At 41.2% G+C, this 19,217-nt stretch overlaps 1 protein-coding gene across 1 annotated transcript; it reads right to left on the reverse strand.

Annotated features, from left to right (window-relative positions):
• Positions 1 to 582: 582 nt before the first annotated feature.
• On the reverse strand, positions 583 to 18,571 carry AAR2 (AAR2 splicing factor). Its single transcript, XM_054980582.1, has 4 exons — positions 18,365 to 18,571; positions 16,366 to 17,163; positions 14,644 to 14,873; positions 583 to 2,370 (listed from the first exon to the last, which is right to left on the reverse strand). The coding sequence occupies exons 2-4, from the start codon at positions 17,120 to 17,122 to the stop codon at positions 2,203 to 2,205; spliced, it is 1,155 nt and encodes a 384-aa protein (XP_054836557.1). The 5' UTR covers positions 17,123 to 17,163; positions 18,365 to 18,571; the 3' UTR covers positions 583 to 2,202.
• Positions 18,572 to 19,217: the final 646 nt, after the last annotated feature.

Here is a 19,217-nt window from a genome sequence, read left to right on the forward strand (position 1 = left end):
TTGGAGTGGACTGCCAGAGCAGGTGAAGAGGACGGGGACCTTCCCTTGCCACATTTGGGAAGTCCTATTCCGAAGAGCATTTGGTGAAGGGTGAATGTTTCCTCCAGATTTGGCTGAGTTGGCTGTTCCTGTGCGTTTTAACTCTAGTGTGTTTTAAGTCTGAACACTTTTAAATTGGGTACTTTAATACTGAAAATAAACAATCTGCTGCTCAGTTATCTGGGATATTTTTAAGTTGATCAAAGTTTCTCTATTGAATAAACTTGAGGCTGGTATCCAGCCATGTGTTTATAGTGGTACATAGCTTTTTCCTACGTTTCTTTCTGCAGCCTCTTGTAATCTCTGGAAAAATCACTCCCTTTCTTCAGTGGAGCTGTTCTGGCAGAAGACACACACAACCATTCTACCTCCTTCCCTCTCCTCACTGCAGCCCCTCAGCCTGTGCAGCTATTCCTTCACATGGGCCCCCTGATGCAAGGAATTATCTTGCTGGGGGTTGAAAAGGGCTGCAAAAATAAAGTGGAATACAGAAAAATCAGCATTCCATGCAAGAATGATTGAATATAGGCCAATAACTTGGGATCGAACTAGAATCTGATTTCTTTTATTGGATTTCCATTACTGGTTTTGTATATATGAAAGCACAGAAACTCCTGCAGTCAATCATAACTTGTATTAAACTATGCCAGCACAGCCCCTGAACACCAGTTATCCTTGGGCCTGGGACAGTCACTTTACATTCAGAAAGAAAAACAAGTGTTCTGTCCCTATCACAGCACTGTCGATAGCACACAACCGTTACCATGTTTCACACACAAAAGACTGTGGAGACTTCTTATAGGAAAAATTAACACAGATTTATTGCATGCTGCAGACTAACAGGCAGGTTATCTTGTTAGATATATATACCAAGTCTCGAAGGCACCTAATAACCTGGAAAGGAATAAGTGAGATGGACAGCTAATTCCTACGCAGTAGGGATTCTTTTCTGAAAAATTCACCATCATCCTGCACCCGAGAGGAAGCATTACAAGGTAACTACAGGCAATGATCTTGCTGCAGGCTGTTTTATGGCCTTTCCAAAGCAACAACAGAAAGCCCTTGCCTGTCCTGTAAAAGAAAAGAGAAGTAAAAAGAACATTCAGTGTAGCCTTTTAGTATCCGCTTGGGCAAAATATAGGCATTGATTAAATTTTATACTTCTTTTTTAATTTCAAGTTTGCTTCCCTTGAGCATTTGGATTGTTCTGACAAGATGCAGGGAAACTCTCTTGAGAGATCAGAGGAGGGGAAGAAGAGCATAAAAACGATGGAACAGAGAGAATTCTAGGACAAGCCGTGCTTGACTTTGTTATGGGACTTCTATATATAATCAATAGCATGTATTTCCAGCACATTTATGCATGCAGACGATAACAAAAAGAGTTAAATGCTTTCAATAAACTTATCTGTCACTTCTGCATGCATGCTTTTGCTGAAACGTTGAGGTGTTTTGGTTGCCAAATAAAGATACTAAGCTGTTCAGAGCAGATTCCCCTTAGCAGGAGTCTGTCATAACATAGATCTGTTTAATAAGGGTTTTATTGCCCAGTGTTTAGTTAGAGATACTTATGTTTCCAAGTAACTAAGATCAAGGTAACCACCTAATAAGGTACACATTAATAGAACTTCTTAAAGCTCTACCAGGAACATCTACAACAGAATGACCTTGAGAGTTACAAAGAACGACAAGCTGAGTTGTTTGAATATCTTCACTTGCACAGTTTATGAGGTGTCTTCATTCATCATAGTTCAGCTCAGACATGTGCTACGGCGCACATCATTTTAAGTACAAGACCATTTGGCTTGCCACTTTCAAAATTATAAAACAGACTAAATGAGTCCAGACTGAAATACTGTTGTTCTAAATGTGGCTTCGTCAACCAAAGAAACTGAGTTCAATAAATGAACACCAAATAGCAAAGCTGGAATGAACCTTTGAAGAACAAAATGACTCTCAATTAAACTGGTGTTAGATTTCGGTGCAGTTGGCTCCATGTGTTCCAGAATGTTATCCAGTTCCAAGTGTGCCGTCTTCATGGATTTCTTGGATCTGCCTCCATGGTGCAGATTAAGAAGTATATCTAGCGTGGTTGAAAGCAGAACCAGGCACAGTTCAAGAATACAAAAAAGTAATTTAAAAACAAAGTAGAGAGATTCTCATTCAATCCATGAGCACCCCTTCTGGCAGCTCTACTACTACTGGAGCACAGTCCTCTGGTTCAGCCTCAAAGTCCCACTTGAATTTCTTTGTTAGGTGAGTCTTAAATCTCTCTGCCTTCTTTCTTAGAGTACTGTCAACAGCTGGGCTACAGGTATAGGAGAAGAACACCTAGGGAACAGCACATCAGTTAGAAGAACAGCATAAAAGTAGTTTCAGGTGGATAGCTGTATTGGTCTGCAGTAGAAGTGCAAGATTCAGATCCACTAACACTTTAAAGACCAAAATCTGGAGATCTAGCTGGTCCTTAAGGTGCTACAGGACCCGTGCTTTAAAAAAAAAGAAGCATCTTTTTTAGTTAGTTTAGTTTATGGTTAGGGTTAATCCAAAGAGAATTAATCTGCATAGAGATGATCAGACATCTACTCGCGACTTTCCATCTAACAGCTTTCCTTGTCACTAAAATCAAAGCACAAAACATCCACAGCACAATTCATGTGCAGCTCTGGGCCCAGTGTTTGGCTTTGTAAGCAGAGGCTGCATTTCAAGTCAGCCAAGGGAACTATGTCCTGCACGGCCTATTTCAACATAACAAAACTCTCCTAAAGTAGTATTATAAAATTAAGCCAACTGAATTACTGCTGCATTTTATTTTCCAGTATCTGAAAGCAGGAAGAAAATTAGGGAAGGTGGTAAGAATAAATGTAATATAAACGATATATGCAAAATATAGCAACAAAAAACTAGACGTTCAAAACCAACCTAATATCAGCACACCTGTGGTTTAATTTTTTAAAAAAACATTATTTATAGTCCTTCTTTCTCACTGAGAATCAGGGCAGATTACACAGAGTAAGACACCTGAGACATTCAATAAACAATACAATAGGGTAAGGATTGCAGTAATTTGAAAACAAGCATCCGATACAGAGCTGAAAAAAATGCTGAAACTGTACATAAGCAAACTGACATGACATATTAAATGACACAAACTATCCAGTAGGAGCATACTTACGGCAACAGACAGTACCCAGTAGTATAGTGAACAGTCCCTATCCCTTTACTAAGGCATCTCTCTGAACCACAGTTCTATTACCTGCGTTAAAAAAGCCCTCCTGAATATTTTAGTTTTGCATAGTTTGTGGAAAGCCAGGAGAGTAGGAACTTTCCTGACCTCTTCAGGCAGTTGATGTCATATGCACCCAGTCCTACCCACAATAAGCCTGAAAGGTTTGGTAGTTCTGGCAACCCCGGGAGCCACGGCACAGTGAATTGGACTGTCACAGTAGAAAGTTGTGTGTTCACTTAAGAAACCCTAGCCAACTGTATGACGTTTAATCAAAGAATTATTGTGACTAAATCTGCAGCCATCTGCATATGAATAAAACAGTTCTGAAGCAAAAAGCAATCAGTTATCATACAGTGGACTGGGTAAATTGCAACTAGTGGATGTAAGAACTTCCATTTGAAGAGGCATTTCAGGATCCTGTGGGAGGGGTGAATGGGGGAGAATGGTACTCATGAGCAGAAGTGCATCTTTGGAAACACCCATTAGGATCCAAGCCAACGCATGCACATATTGCACTGGGTACTCTTAACAATCGCTCTCTTATTAAAGAAGAGGAACACCAAGATATAATTTATTTACAACATTTATATGCCACCTTTCTACCCAAAATAGGGTCCCCATAGCGGATAATTAAAATGTTGAAACATTACAAGGGGTATGTGTCACTCCTTGTACCCATTTTAGAAACATTACTCCCTAAAAATGAACTTTCTGATTAAATGTGGGCACCTTTTTAATCAGCTAGAAAGTTATTAGTCAATTTAAACAAGGCAGGCAGCACAAGAAATCATTCTATTGGTGAGAGCTTTCAAAGTTCTCACCGATATGATTTTACTTAGCTTTTCAAAGATGAGTTATTTGCTTCTGGCATTTTTGGACCACCACAAACCTGTTTCATTGGCTATCCAATTTCACGTCTTCTACTATAATGCTTAATTTGTTAATGTAATTCCTTTCCAAGACAAAAAGATTTATGGCTCAAAGCAGACATCTGCACTCCAGGAAAGAGACTGGGAAAGTATGCATTAAAAAAAAAGACTCTACAGGCACAACAGCTGAGCACTAAAAGTTTTTTTTTTTTTTTTGAAAAATTTTTATTGGGTTAGAATCCATTATTTCCACATTTACATTCAATTTTCCCCAATTTTTTCATCTCTAACCCCCTCCCTTCCCCCCCCCTTTTTGTTGACTTCCAACAGCTTTCCAACCCTTTGTCCCCTTTCCCTTACTTTTATTAGCTTCCTCTATCTAAAACAAATATATATTCTCCATTATTCTAAGCAGTACATCCTTAACTATTTTTAACATTATATGCCCAAACTGTAAGCCTTTGTTTCCATCTTAGATAAACAATTTATCCCAATTTTTCAATTTCAGGTATTTCTATATATCATAAACCATATGGATCATACATTCGTTTATATCAAACAATTTGACTTATTCTCTATATATATTACTCATTCTATCTTTTTATAATAGTTCTATATATCTCTCCTCACGTAGTCAATCAATTTGACCCATCTATATCTTCAGACATTCAGTTTGGTACAAAACTTGTCAGAAAAAAAAAGAAAATATTGTTAGTTAATCGCTCCTTATATTTAGTCCTTATAATTAATTATTTTCTCTATGTTCTGTTTGTTAACCTATATATATCTATATATATGTCAATCTATTAATCTGACTGCTTATTAATTCACATTTATCTCTTCTCCCCCCGGTAAAGTCTCCCCCCTCTACTTCAATACTTCAGTAGTTCTCAAACTGCCACAGTTTTCCTCCCACCTCCCATTTCTTCTCCAGGTATTGTTTCAGCTTCTCCCAGTCTGTGTTGAACTGCCCTGAGTCCAGATCTCTCAATTTTCTTGTCATCTTGTCCATTTCAGCCATATACAGCAATTTGTAAGTCCAATCTTCAATAGTTGGCACTTCTTGTACTTTCCATTTTTGCGCATACAAAAGTCTAGCTGCTGCTGTCATATAAAATATCAACGTCCTGTGTTGGGCTGGAATTCCCTCCATTCCCAAGTTCAGTAGCAGGAGTTCTGGGTTCTTATTAATTTGAAATTGTAAAATTTCACTCATTTCTCTTATTATTTCCCCCCAGTACTGCCTGGCTACCTCACACGACCACCACATATGATAGAGGGAGCCCTCATGCTTCTTACATTTCCAGCATTTATTAGAAGTATTCGAATTCCCTAGCGCAATCTTCTTTGGTGTCATGTACCAACGATAGATCATTTTATAAATGTTCTCTTTGATATTAATACATGTCGTTGTCTTCATTGTAGTTTTCCACAAGTATTCCCATGCCTCCATTGTTATTTCTTTATTAAAGTTTATAGCCCATTTCACCATTTGTGTTTTAACTATCTCATCCTCGGTATACCACTTCAACAGTACTTGGTATACCTTGGATATTCTTTTCTTATCTTCTTTAAGAAGGGTCTGCTCTAGTTCCGAATTCTCTATTCGTATACCTCCCTTTACAGAATCCGAATTATATAAGTCTCTGATCTGTCTATACTGGAACCAATCGTAGTTAGGTGATAGTTCCTCTTGTGTCTTTATTCTAAGTTTGGATGCTTCAGTTTTAGTTATTTCTTTATACGTTAAACATTGTTGTTCATTATCAACAGCTCTCGGGTCTATCACCTCATATGGAACCACCCACAAAGGGGTTCCTTCTTGTAGATAAATTCTGTACTTCTTCCAGATTATGTATAGACTTCTCCGAACAAAGTGATGCAGGAACATCGAGTTGACCTTTACTTTGTCATGCCATAAATATGCGTGCCATCCAAATATTTTTTTATATCCCTCTAGGGCTAATAGTTTCTTGTTCTTTAATGTCATCCATTCTTTCAACCAAACTAGGCAGATTGCATCATGATAAAGTCTCAGATTGGGCAGTTGCATTCCGCCTCTTTCCTTTGCATCTTGTAAAACTTTCACTTTCACTCGAGGCTTCTTGCCTGCCCAAACAAAATCTGATATTTCCTCTGCCATTTTTCAAATTGTTTGGAGTCTCTGATGATTGGTATTGTCTGTAGCAAAAACATTACTCTTGGTAACACATTCATCTTAACTGCTGCAATCCTGCCCAACCATGACAAATTCAATCTATTCCATTTAATCAAGTCTCTCTCTATCTGAGTCCATAGTTTTTCATAATGGCTACCATTAGTAGAGCCTTTTATAAATTTTACGCTAAGCTGTATAATAAAAAAGAAGTAAACAAAGAATCAATAGCGTCATATTTGGAGAAAACCAAACTTCCAGAAATCTCGGAAGCTTGGAGAAATAAGTTGAATAGTGAAGTAACTGACGAGGAAATAAGTAAGGCAATACAATCTGCAAATCTAGGAAAGGCGCCAGGGCCAGATGGACTTACGGCTAAATTCTATAAGACAATGGCTAATGAACTGGCACCATTCCTAAAAGAGGTGATGAATGGGGTTTTAAGGGATCAAAGGATTCCAGAAACTTGGAGTGAAGCGAATATATCATTGATCCCAAAAGAGGGCCAAGACCTGACTAATGTGAAAAATTATAGACCTATATCGCTACTCAACAATGACTACAAAATTTTTGCGAAGATATTGGCGGAGAGATTGAAGGGGTGGCTCTCGGAAGTCATAGAGGAGGAACAAGCAGGCTTTTTGCCAGACAGACAAATAAGAGACAACTTAAGGACAGTGATCAATGCTATTGAATATTATGACAAGCGTTGTGACAAAGAGGTTGGTTTCTTCTTTGTTGACGCTGAAAAAGCGTTTGATAATTTAAACTGGGACTTTATGTTTGCCACTATGGAAAAGCTACAATTGGGAGAAAGATTCATCAGAGCAATTAAGGAAATTTATAGAGACCAGACTGCAGCAATTGTGGTGAATGATGAATTGACCAAGAAATTGACGATAAGTAAAGGAACAAGACAAGGTTGCCCGTTATCTCCATTGTTGTTCATTTTAGTATTGGAGATTCTGATGATACAAATACGTCAAGATGATGAAATTCGTGGAATAAAAATAAAGGACTATTCATACAAGGTCAGAGCATTTGCGGATGACATAATGTTAATTGTAGAGGACCCATTGGAGAACATGCCAAGAGTGATAGATAAGATCAAGGAGTTTGGAGACTTGGCAGGTTTCTTCATTAACAAAAAGAAGTCAAAGATATTATGCAAAAATATGACTAAGCAGAAACAACAATTGTTAATGGAAACAACGGATTGTGAAGTAACAAGTAAAGTGAAATATTTGGGAGTCGAATTAACTGCAAAGAACATAGATCTATTCAAAAGCTGAGCACTAAAAGTTAATGGCACAGTTCATTGCCTTGTGCATGACAGGTCATTTCCCCTCCTGGTTTATCATACTGTGAAATTCACTTTTAAAAACCACTACTGCTACTAAAAATTGTTCCTTTTATGAAGGGATCCTGGCATTGGAAAGCAGAGGAAACACGAAATTACGAGTTTTCACTTTAGCAGCACAATAATATTATATATGAAAGCTGATATGGGTTAAAGCCCAGATCATGGCTTTCTAGATTAGCTCAGTTTTAAAAAATTAAGCTATTATTACACCGCCTGCTATGCATGGATGTTTTAATTATATGAAGAATTTGGCATCAAACACAAAATATGACGACTAGGGCACAAGACGAAGAATCTCAGTTTTCATTTTTGCGTATTGTGAAGATTTCCCTAGGCCTCAGAGGCAGGACGCTTTGACTTGCGTTCTCAGTGTCTTTCTCATCACCAGCCTCACCTGAGCGTGTTCCCCTCACCAACCTGGCTGTGCTCCGTGAGGAAACAGTTCTCTGGTTTGCCAGCTGTGAAGGGAAGGGGTGGGTGGGGATTCTCTGGGCCCTCCTGGTCCTCTCGGTGGCGTAGCTGCTGTCTCCCTGTCTAGCCTGGGGGTTCTGAGCCTGCCTGTGCCCTTCGGCTCTCCACTTGGAGAGGCAAGCCTCTGCTGGCTGGGCACCAGCCCTTGGCCCTTGCTGCTGCCCCCTTGCTTCTTTCCTCCTCTGTTCATCCGCTTTCCTCCTCATGCTCTGTGCGTCGCTCTCTCCCTCTCCTCGCTACCGCCACCCCCTCTTCCCTCTCCCAGCCTCCCTTTTGAACCCTCCGCCTTTCCACCTGGACCCCGCCTCTCAACAGCATCCCGAGGCTTCTCCTTGCCCACCCCTGTGCCCTTCCGGCTTGGCCACGTAGGACATCTTCATGCTGTTTGGCCCCTGTGGCTTTTGCCTGAGCCCCATGAACCTCCTGCTGAGGTGAGCTGCCACACGTATTTTTTTTTAAAAACAAAGTTTCCAGCTCTCAAGGCTGTGGGACGTTTACAAACAAGCTGGCAATGTCTCTGAAGACTTCCAGGGAAGATGCTTCTACCGTTGTTTGATGTGGTCCTCCCATCACGAGCTCAAATCATTCTGCCCTTTCCACTGTAGAGTGCGTTGCTGAAGCATCTCCCTGCCCGTGCTATCCCACAACTCCTCAAGGCCTCATACAAAGCATAAATCTATGTGGTCTATTATATTTATATCTAATGTGCTTAGCATGTTTTTAAAAAGAGAGACCATCAAGATTAATCATTTACAATTTGGAAAAATGAAAAATTTGCAAATGTTTGCCTCAACTTATGTAGCAGCATTACAAGAAGCATTACTTTCTTTGGCCAGCATTTATTTTTCTGGGGTACAAAATCCTTCAAGGTCAGCATAATCTGAAATAAGGACTTGGATCTTACGGATGCTTTTCATTGGCATAATAGCTGCTGCAGTAACTGCCTCGGTGAGAAGCGTAGAGCTAAGTAAACCTCCCTGTATCCAAACTGAATTTCCTGCCAGAGCTAAGGGCTCCAATCAGATGCGATGAGTTGCATTTAGACTCCTTTGGAGCATAAGCAAATCCTGTTTCTGTGCCCATGCCCCCCCACCTTCCTGCAAGCATGGAGCTTAATTAAATACTTCTTGGTGTGATCAAGGTCCATTTTGCAGCAACAGCTGAATGCAGATGTTCAGCGCATGAGCATGGAGAGGATTTTTGTTCAGACCCCGATGCAATATAATCAGAGTTCGGGCCAACAGTACAGTGCTCAGACCCATTTCTGCCCCATTGGCACTTCACAGGGTCCAAACCTCCACTCCTAAAGCGCAGATAAATATTGAGGCGCTTATTGCAAGAGGCAGAAGATGATCTAGTTCTTATTCATACAGCGCCCCCAGAGAGCACATCACAGTAACACAGCTCTGGTTGGCAAGGTGGGAATGCACATCCTGCAAAGCAACAGTTTATGCTCTGCCACTTTTCCAAGTGCTATCATGCTTTTAACAGGGCCCTCTGAGCTCTAGGAAGCCCTACATTTGGGCCAAGCTTATGTAGTAAGAAGGAAATGGAGCCAATATTACAACAGAATGAAGAGATGGAAAATGATCCAGCAGGGAGTCATTCAGTAAGTATGCTGTTTTAAACATCCCTATAGTTATCAGGTAGCTCTAAAAGCTTACATTGAAAGACTAAAATTGATTCCTGTGTTAAGCCCTGGGAGTACTCTGTAAGTCATTCCTGGGTTTTAAATCATAGAGAAAGTAGGGTTTATACATATAATACCCACCAAGGAAGATGAGGGGGAACGAAAAATCGAAAGAGCAGAAGGACGTGTATGTTCTTGTGAGCAGACAGAAGCCTTCTTGTGTTGCAAGAGTCTTTTATTAAATCTACACCCTGTCTCTTTCCAAAGACCCTCACAACAGTGTACATGGGATTTCATCCGTGGAACAATCCAGAACAGTAGGTTAGGCTGAACAAGAGTGACTGGTTCAGGGCCTCCCAGTAAAATTCATGGCTGCGCAAGGATCAGAAGCCAGGATTTGGGGGTCCCAGTACAATACCCTATCCAAATACACCACAGTGGCTCTTTTTTGTAAATGTAGAAAATATGTTGCAGGAATATCCCCTTTCTTTCCTGATTTTAAAATGATAACAAGAGAAGGGCTGAGATATTGAAACAGACCTTCAGCAGGGTTAAGCTCTTACGAGGTCTTAGCAATAAACAAGACATGCACATGCCTGAGCATGATCAACTGCCACCTGCTGTTGACGACTCTTGCTTATAGCTGTCATAAAGTGGCTAAAAGATACCTCCCTCCAGCTGTCTAATAATTTTTTCCCTATCTTCCATTCAGCTTCAATGCTGGCATGAGGCAATCTATTGTTACGCAGCCTGAATTGAATTTCAGTCCATTGATGAGATTGTTGTAGCTGTGTCAGTTCAACAAGAACGATGGCCACAGACTGCTGAAGTCTATGGCCAGTGTGTCTGAAGGGCCATGCTGGATCTTAAACACAGAGGTTTTCACTGCTATTTCCTGCAGTACCACCCGCCCCCAGCTGATATCAAAGGTATGAGAATTTTTTGGTGTGACACTGGGAGAGGAGGTCAGAAATCTCTCTGTGCAGGCATGGGGAGAATTCACGTATGGTCATCTTCATCCAGATTATTTTAATGTTATATGCTTTAAAATATCACAGGATTCTTCTTCATGAACAAAGATGTACTCACTGACCATGCAATATCTCATTTCTTCTTGCTTTGCTTTATTGTTGCTCTGACAACTGGTGTCTCTGCTTGCATAGGAATTTCTCACAGGAGCAATCAGAAACGCAGAGGGGTCAGTCAAGCTGTCTCCATGAGGCTGTGGAATCTCCTTCCTTGGAGGTTCTCAAGCCAAGGTGGGACAGGCATGTGACAAAGTCACCTGAAATGTGGGGCAGGTGTGTGACAAGGATACCTTCAATGTAGGGCTTCATTTATTGAATTCTGATGGCCCCTTTCCAAACAGCATGTTCCAGAGAAACTGGCAAAAACCACCAATGCCCAAGCAACTGCTATAAATCAACACAAAAAATGTGGCAAACAAGGAGAACAATCAATACATAAAATGATTCCATGTGGAATACCGACAGTTCTCCAACTCTGTATTGGATCCTTGCTAATGCTATAGATGCAGAGGAGTTAGCCGTGTTAGTATCATGCATCTGACGAAGAGAACTTGATTCTCGAAAGCTTATGCTACAATAAAATTGGTTAGTCTTAAAGGTGCTACTGGACTCTTGCTAATGCTATGTCTTTGTAAACTGTATTTATTTATCCTATGGCATTTTTATGGAAATGTCCTTGACACTGTATGGAAATGTCTTTGATACTGATTGTACTAATCTCACACTATGTAATCCGCCTTGAGTCTCAGTGAGAAAGGTGGACTATAAAGGACATCAATCAATCAATCAATCAATCAATCAATCAATCAATCAATCAATCAATCAATCAATCAATCAATCAATCAATCAATCATAGGAGTGTCCCCTCTCCTTACTGCTGTCATGTCATTCTCTATAGCTACAGCAGGGATGGAAAATGAAGAGGTAGATTTGACCCCATCAGTTTCTGTACTAACAGAATGTGGATGAGGGGCAATTTCGATCAAGTACTGAACCCCTCGCAGCTCTACAGTTCAATTCTACAAAAAACGTGGATTTTTTTTTCAATTTGTTCTGTCTTACAATGTGACCTTTCACTGTATTCTTTCAGTAAGACTGACCACCCTACATACAGATATAGGGGCACATCTAAGCCCTTCATCAGGGGATGAGGTGCTAAATAAGGCTTATAAGCTACTTCTAAACAAGTTACTTCTTAGAATAATGAACTGCCAGTGTTCCCTGTTTTTAAAGCACAAACTTCTATAAAGATGGAAAGAGACAATGACAATCATGATTCCTCCCCCTTTCACTGTAACATGCGATTAAGAACACATGGGATATGAAGCCATCATCACATTGCAAGTTCCCCATCAGTCAATAATGTGCTATAAAGTAAAGAGTCCAGTAGCACCTTTAAAACTAACCAACTTTATTGTAGCATAAGCTTTGGAGAGCCACAGCTCTCTTCATCAGATGCATCTGAGGAAGAGAGCTGTGGCTCTCCAAAGCGTATGCTACAATAAAGTTGGTTAGTCTTAAAGGTGCTACTGGACTCTTTACTATTTTGCTACTACAGACTAACACGGCTAACTCCTCTGGATCTATGATAATGTGCTATAGGAACACACACAATGTAACCGTGTCCATTCACGTATGTACTGTGAATGAATTTGATGAATGTAATGAATCTGAACCTTCTATTTCCTGGTCTCAGGGTGGCTTCAAATTCAAAACTGTTTACATTAATAATCAATTAAAACAATCAAAACAACATAAAACTCAGCAATTAAGCTGGACTGCAAATAAGCATCAAGAGAACAGTGGTTTCAAAAAGATGCATCAGTAAAGGGTTAGGGACTATAGACTTTACTACTATGCACTGTCTGTTGCAGTAAGTATGAACCTATTGGGTAGTTGTTTAATGTGTCAGTCTTAGAATAGCTTATGCTCTGTTTCAGCATTTCTTCAACTCTGCATTGGATTTCTGATGGTTTTAAATCTTGGCAAATTTCCATTTATAGACCCTATTACATTGTTTATTGAAATGCCTTTGAAATTGACTGCACTGATTCCCACTGTGTAATCCTCCTTGAGTTTCAGTGTGAAAAGAGAACTATATATAATGTAAATAAATAAAATCCCAACATTCTGAACAGTTATTAAAACTAGCAGAAAGGCCCACCAATAAGTTCTGCAAGGTGAGAACAAAAGTAAAATCAAGAAAGACTGGAAAAATAGAAAAGTTTTCACTTGGTGCCTAAAGCGCAATAGGCTTAGCTCCCAGGGAAATGTTGTGGAGAAGGAATTCCACAATTTGAGGCACCTCAAGAAGAAAAGGCCCTGGTGCAGAGCCACCTCACTTCTGAAGGCAAAGGTATACAGAATACACCCTGAATAGCTGACATGCAGGCTTGTATTTCCTTAATAACATATCACAGAAAGAGAAGGGAGAACATTACAATAGGCAGATGACACCCAGTTATATCTGATGATGGACAGCCGGCTTGGCTTAGCCCCGGATGTCCTGGAGCATGCTTTTAAAGCCGTGACTGGTTGGTTGAAACAGAGTTGACAGACATTAAAACCTATGAAGACAGAGGTCCGGTGCTGGATTCCGACTCTCAACTTTCAATGGGGCACTGGTTAGGAGTCTGGGGGTGATTCTGGATGCCTCCTTGAAAATGGAGGCACAGGTTGCAGTGGTTGCCAGGTCCTCTTTTTTCCATCTACGATGGACCAGGCAGCTTGTCCCATACCTTTCAACCAGTGACTTAACTACAGTGATCTAGGCAACAGTCATCTCTAGGTTGGACTACTGTAACTCGCTCTGTGTGGGGCTTCCCTTGAGCCTGACCCGGAGACTGCAGCTGGTTCAAAACAGAGCAGCGCGTGTTCTTGTAGGAGTGCCACCTGGAGCGCATATAACGCTGATATTGCGCCAGCTGCATTGGCTGCCAGTGGAGTACCGGATCAGGTTCAAGGTTTTGGTATTAACCTACCAAATTTGGTAGGTTAATACCAAATTAACCCTATGCGGACTGGGTCCAGCATATCTGTGAGACCACCTCTCCCCATATGTGCCCCAGAGGATGCTCCGATCGGGAAATAAACATCTATTGGTGGTCTTGGGCCCCAAGGAGGCCCACCTGACCTCAACCAGCGCCAGGGCATTTTCGGTCCTGGCTCCAGCCTGGTGGAACTCTGTCTACTGAGACCAGGGCCTGGCAGGATTTGTTACTGTTTTGTTGGGCCTGTAAGACGGAGATGTTCTGCCAGGCATATGGTTGAGGTAGGGCTTGGCCTCCACTGGCCGAAAAAATGGAGAAGAACATAAAACCTGAATCGCTTCCTACTAGGGCTGTCCACCACCTTATCTTGTCGAGCCGTGCTTGCTACCTATTGATTGCCACCATGTGATTGTAATCATGAGTGAATTTCTCTGTTAAATTTTCTTTTAAGTCTATTTATGGTTTTAATTGTATAAATTAATTCTAACGTGTTTTTAAATTGTTGTAATCCGCCCTGAGCCCTTTGTGGGGAAGGCAGAATAGAAATCCATAGTAAATAAATAAATAAAATAAAAATTAATTAGAGAGAGTTACTATTTGGGGGGCAATGTCATCATTAACTTCACATCATCTCTGTCCCAAGACAAAACTTGAATTTCCCTTTGTATGACAGTTTTAATAGCCAAGTAATAAGAGAGATTTTTAAAAGACTTTTTCAAAAGAATTGCAGCAAAAAAATAAAGCTCTCATTTTCACGATGGGCTTTCTTAATTTTGACTTTGTGTTATGCCACATCCATACAGTTCTTGTGAACGTTTTCCACACTGCTCTTTCCCAACATGAAAAACTACTGAAAACAGTTTCCTTACCTGTAAGGTGCTGGTTAAGAAGTTGTCTTGGGAAACTATATCCACAAAGAAGTCAGCTGGGATTTCATTGAGCTGATGGTACAGGACAGAAATGAGATTGCTGAACAGGGTGTGATGCTTTGCTATGGCATCCTCAGACCTGCATAAGAGATTCAGGAGTTTTTTCCAGTGCTCAAATGCATCATACACGTTTCCAATCAGGAAGCAGATGAAGGCAAATTGCAACTCCCCTGCAAAAATCCCACCAAGGAATTTTAAGAAAAAGAAAAAACAATTTTAGTAAGGTGGTGCAATCAAAGGGCATCTTGCTCTTCAGATCAATTTTTTCTATGTGCAGCTGTCATTTTATGCAATGATCCATTCTCACCCTTCTATGGTTTCAACATGAGCTGGTATTTATATCTCTACAGTTATATTTATTACCACATGCTTGGAGACCCGTCTTAAATACATAGCCACGAAGACAGTAAGTGGTGAGATCTCCATCGTTTCTTGCCTTCACTAAGCTGCAGCACAAGCAAGAGCTACAGGGATGTGTGCTGCTGGACATTGCTGGTGAGATGATTTGTGGATCCCTTCATATAATGCAAGAAAGTCAGCAAAGCAGTATTGTCTTAATCTCAGAATGCATGAAAAAATACTTGTAGAATCAATTAAGCTGCTTTTCCATCACGGGACTTTAGTGCCAACTATTCTACATTTGTGTACATTAGCGGAACTAAAAGAATTTTAGAGACATTACTAATCTTCCTAGTTTTAATCTCAAGAGTGGTGTCAGCTTAGCTGGCTTTCACAGTTGTCAGCCCATGAACTTAAAGGATGTTAACTGAAGGATAGGTACCCCTGTTTCCAGCAGTCAGCACTAATCATTAAGGTGCCACTCCCGAGGGATGCCAGCTGATGGTTTTTCATAAATCATTACATTCACATCGCTTATCAAAGCAGTATCAAGGTTGTACCACAAGGGGTCACCAACACTACACTTGAGAAAGTTCTGGCCTCCTAAATTCACTTGGTTTTTCCAGGTTGAGCTTGAAACACGGTTGTCTAATCAGAACAAAGAGGAAAAAATCCAACCTTATTTTACGATATTTTAGTATGAATGTTTCAATTTATGGACTGCCTTAAGCACAATGAAGACTATCAGGTTTCCCCATCTCCCTGGTGTGCCTTTCCAAACAAGGAACAGCACATTTTGCTCCTCCGTACCCACCCCAGCTCTAGATATTTAAAGAATAAGGTCTGATTTGTAACAATGAAGGGCTAAAGCTTACTTTGCTTTTGTGGGGGCATGCTGAACTAGAACAGGGAAATGCATATCATGAAACAGACACAAGCACTAAAAAAAATCATTTAAGTGGTTCTGCAGATGCTCCTCCCTCTGAAACAGATATACGCATTCAGACATCATGATTTCTTTAGACAAGGGAAAACACCATCAGTATAATACTTTTAATTAGGACCAACCAAAACATTAAATTAGCAAGCAAGCTTTAGAGTTGCCCAAAATAGAGAAGCTTTTCCATCATATCCAACACCATCTTTTTTACCTTCTCTCCCCACCCTTAAGCATGCATCCTACTGAAGGCTTCTGGGGAACAAAAAAGCTTGTGTTTGGGTTTTTTTCTTTGTTTCTCTAAATACTAAATAAAAGGCACTGCTGGTGTTTCCCCCCGCCCCCCAAATGACTTGAAGCGATATGGACAAACTAGATGTACTCACCGAGCACATCCTGGGGATTGGTGGAATACTGTTTGTTGATCACAGTCTCCAAGGCATAGCTCAGGTCCATGCTGTGCCTAGTAACTTCCTCAGGGGTAGCACCTTGAGGGTACATTTGCTTAGGCATTTCTGTGAACCTGATCTCAGTACCAGCTTTCACCTGCATTTTGGGAAGCCTGGCCAGGCCTTCAGCATAGCTTTTGCACTCTGTGTCATACCGGGGCAAGTTCTGTTTGACCCGATCTTTAGTATACTTCCCAGCCAAAACAGGCAGCACCTCCGAAAAGGCACATACCTGTCCACTTTCTGGTTGCAGTTTTTGCATCAACGGTTCATTAATAAAACTAGTGAGGGAGATCCATTTCTTCAGAGTGTCATATGGGTAGGGACCCATAAACTTGTCCATTTCTTGCAAGTTAGCTCTCATGGCTTCAGTCTCATTTTCAGGTGCTGGAGTGAGGTCTACTTCCTCTTTGGCTTGGTCCCAGTGCAACACCTGCAGATCTCGCTGTTGCAAGTTCAAGAAGAAGCCTGTGCGAGGACCATTTTCTCTGCTATTGTTCTTATCAACTGAGCTGTAGTGTAGAAAATGAATACCGGGGGGAATCATCTTGACTCCTCGGAACTTGGGACCCACTTGCCAGGTGTTATAGTCAATACCAAACTCTGTTCCTTCTGGCACATTCAAAATGATAACTGTGGCCCCCTCAAAAAAGAGTCGCTGGGCCAGATCTTGGTCTATTTGCATTTCTGCCATTTTCAGTTTCCTTGGTTACGCCACAGCTTCTTAATGCAAATCTAGCAAGAGGCAAACAAATGATATCAGACTATCCTTTTTTAGTGTGAGATGCAATATGAGCATTGTCACAATATAAGGGAAGCTGGCCAACTAAGTCTTCAAGGACACACCTCTCAACCTCTTGGAGAAATATACTTGCCACTGGCCAGCTCCTACCAGGAGCCCAAAATGCTCAGAGGTTGAGAAACATTTGATTTTGCAAAGTCCTGGATGGATTTATGATGGCAAACTGGGCACAATTTCTAAAAAGTGAAAACTTTCACACTGGTATCTCTACACAATTTATCAGGGAGATCAGGAGTACCTAGAAACAACTGACATGAAGTTTTGCACGGATTCAATGTATACAGCACCAGTAGTTTGCTGAGCATTGTGCAGAACAAAGGCACAAATGATGGTAAGGGAGAAATCACAGAGAAACGGAACATTGCTAATGATAAAAGCTATTCTTTGCATGATGAATGTCATACATACCTAGGGAAGAATTTTAGACAGAGCTATGGTAGCATAAGTTTTGGACAGCCACTGTCTGTCAGTATCAGCAATGCTGAGGTAGGACAGGCCATTGGTCTGACTCAGTAAAAGGCAGCTTCATATGAAAAGTCTTCTCTTTTTAATGCCTCTCCACTTATGATCCCACAGAAGTTGCATATACCTCTATCATGAAACAAGGAGTGAGACTAAAAGTCCCAAACAGCTTTCAGCAGCCTATTTAAGCGTGCAACTTTCCTGTATGCAGGTCTGAAGAACAGCTGGGCTGCTACAGCCACAACACTGTTGTTATTATTAACAACAGCCACAACATTGTTATAATTATTAATAGAGTACCCCAATATAATTGATACCTTGGAATTTTAGGCAAAAACAGACCAGGCTATGTCCCCAGTCTAAAACAAATAGGAAAGCAACAGCGAGTCTGCCAGCGTGGGTTAATGAAGCTAACATATAGTCAAAATTTGTGCTATTTTCTTATGCCCGGAGGCAATTAGCCCCCGCTCTCCTTTCTTACAGAGCATCTGAATCTTTAACAATTTGGTGTTAGGCACAAATTCAACGGGTGAAGCCTCCACGTAGCAGAAGCTGCGTCTGTTGAATATCTACTACTGCGTGCAATTGGCCAAGCCCCATAAAGTGCCCCCAATTACCCGTAAGATTTTCGCAAAAGATTTGGATGGCAAAAGGCGCACAATTTCTACACACCGGCGAGAGACGCAGAGGGATCCTTTCCAGAAAATAAGAGGAGTAACCGTAAGAACCAGTCACTCTGGGAGAGTGATGAGAAACCTGTCAGCGGATCCAGCTGCAAGGAGGCGAGACTAGAGCGGAGCTCAGCAACAGCAGCTGCGAGGCCCAGTGCGGCTCCCACCGCGCGACAGTGGGAGAAGAAAAGGCGCCGCATCCAGCAAGGCTCCGGGGAAGCTCCAGGAAGGGACTACACGGCCATTTCCGGTAGAGAGAAGCAAAGGAAAAGAGAACCATAGAGAAATGAAAGCGGTCCCGTTGAGAAAACGGTCCGAGTAGGTCCCGCGGCCGTATGATAAGGAGTTCCTCTTTGGGCTCTAGCTTTGCGAGAGAACGTAAATCCACCTGAAGTCTCGCTTTTCACTCTTTATTATTAATAAAAAACAGCTTTTATAAGGGAAGGAATGTCTTTACACGCATGGAAAGAGTGCTGTGCTCTCCCCGTATGGAAACATCAACTTTACACACACTAGAGCAGGCTTCATTGGGAGAGTACAGCATGCACCCTCTTTGTTTACAATTTAAGCCCTGCCTAGTCAGATATGTCAAAGGGAAGTTTTGTTGAGGATAATTTGCTTTTTAAAATCAACAAATACCGAGTAGCAGATTATGGCTGCTACTGGCTAACAGCTAGAGCTAGGGTTGCCAGCTACTGGTTGGGAAATTCCTGGAGACTTGGAGGGTGGATCCTGGAGAGGGCAGGGTTTGGGAGGGGGAGGGACTTCAGCTGTCTATAATGCCATAGAGTCCACCTTCCAAGACAGCCGTTTTTTCCAGGGGAACTGGTCTCTATCACCTGGAGATCAGTTGT

Source organism: Eublepharis macularius, chromosome 5 (genome assembly GCF_028583425.1).
Source record: "Eublepharis macularius isolate TG4126 chromosome 5, MPM_Emac_v1.0, whole genome shotgun sequence".
In the NCBI taxonomy this organism is placed as follows: Eukaryota; Metazoa; Chordata; class Lepidosauria; order Squamata; family Eublepharidae; genus Eublepharis; species Eublepharis macularius.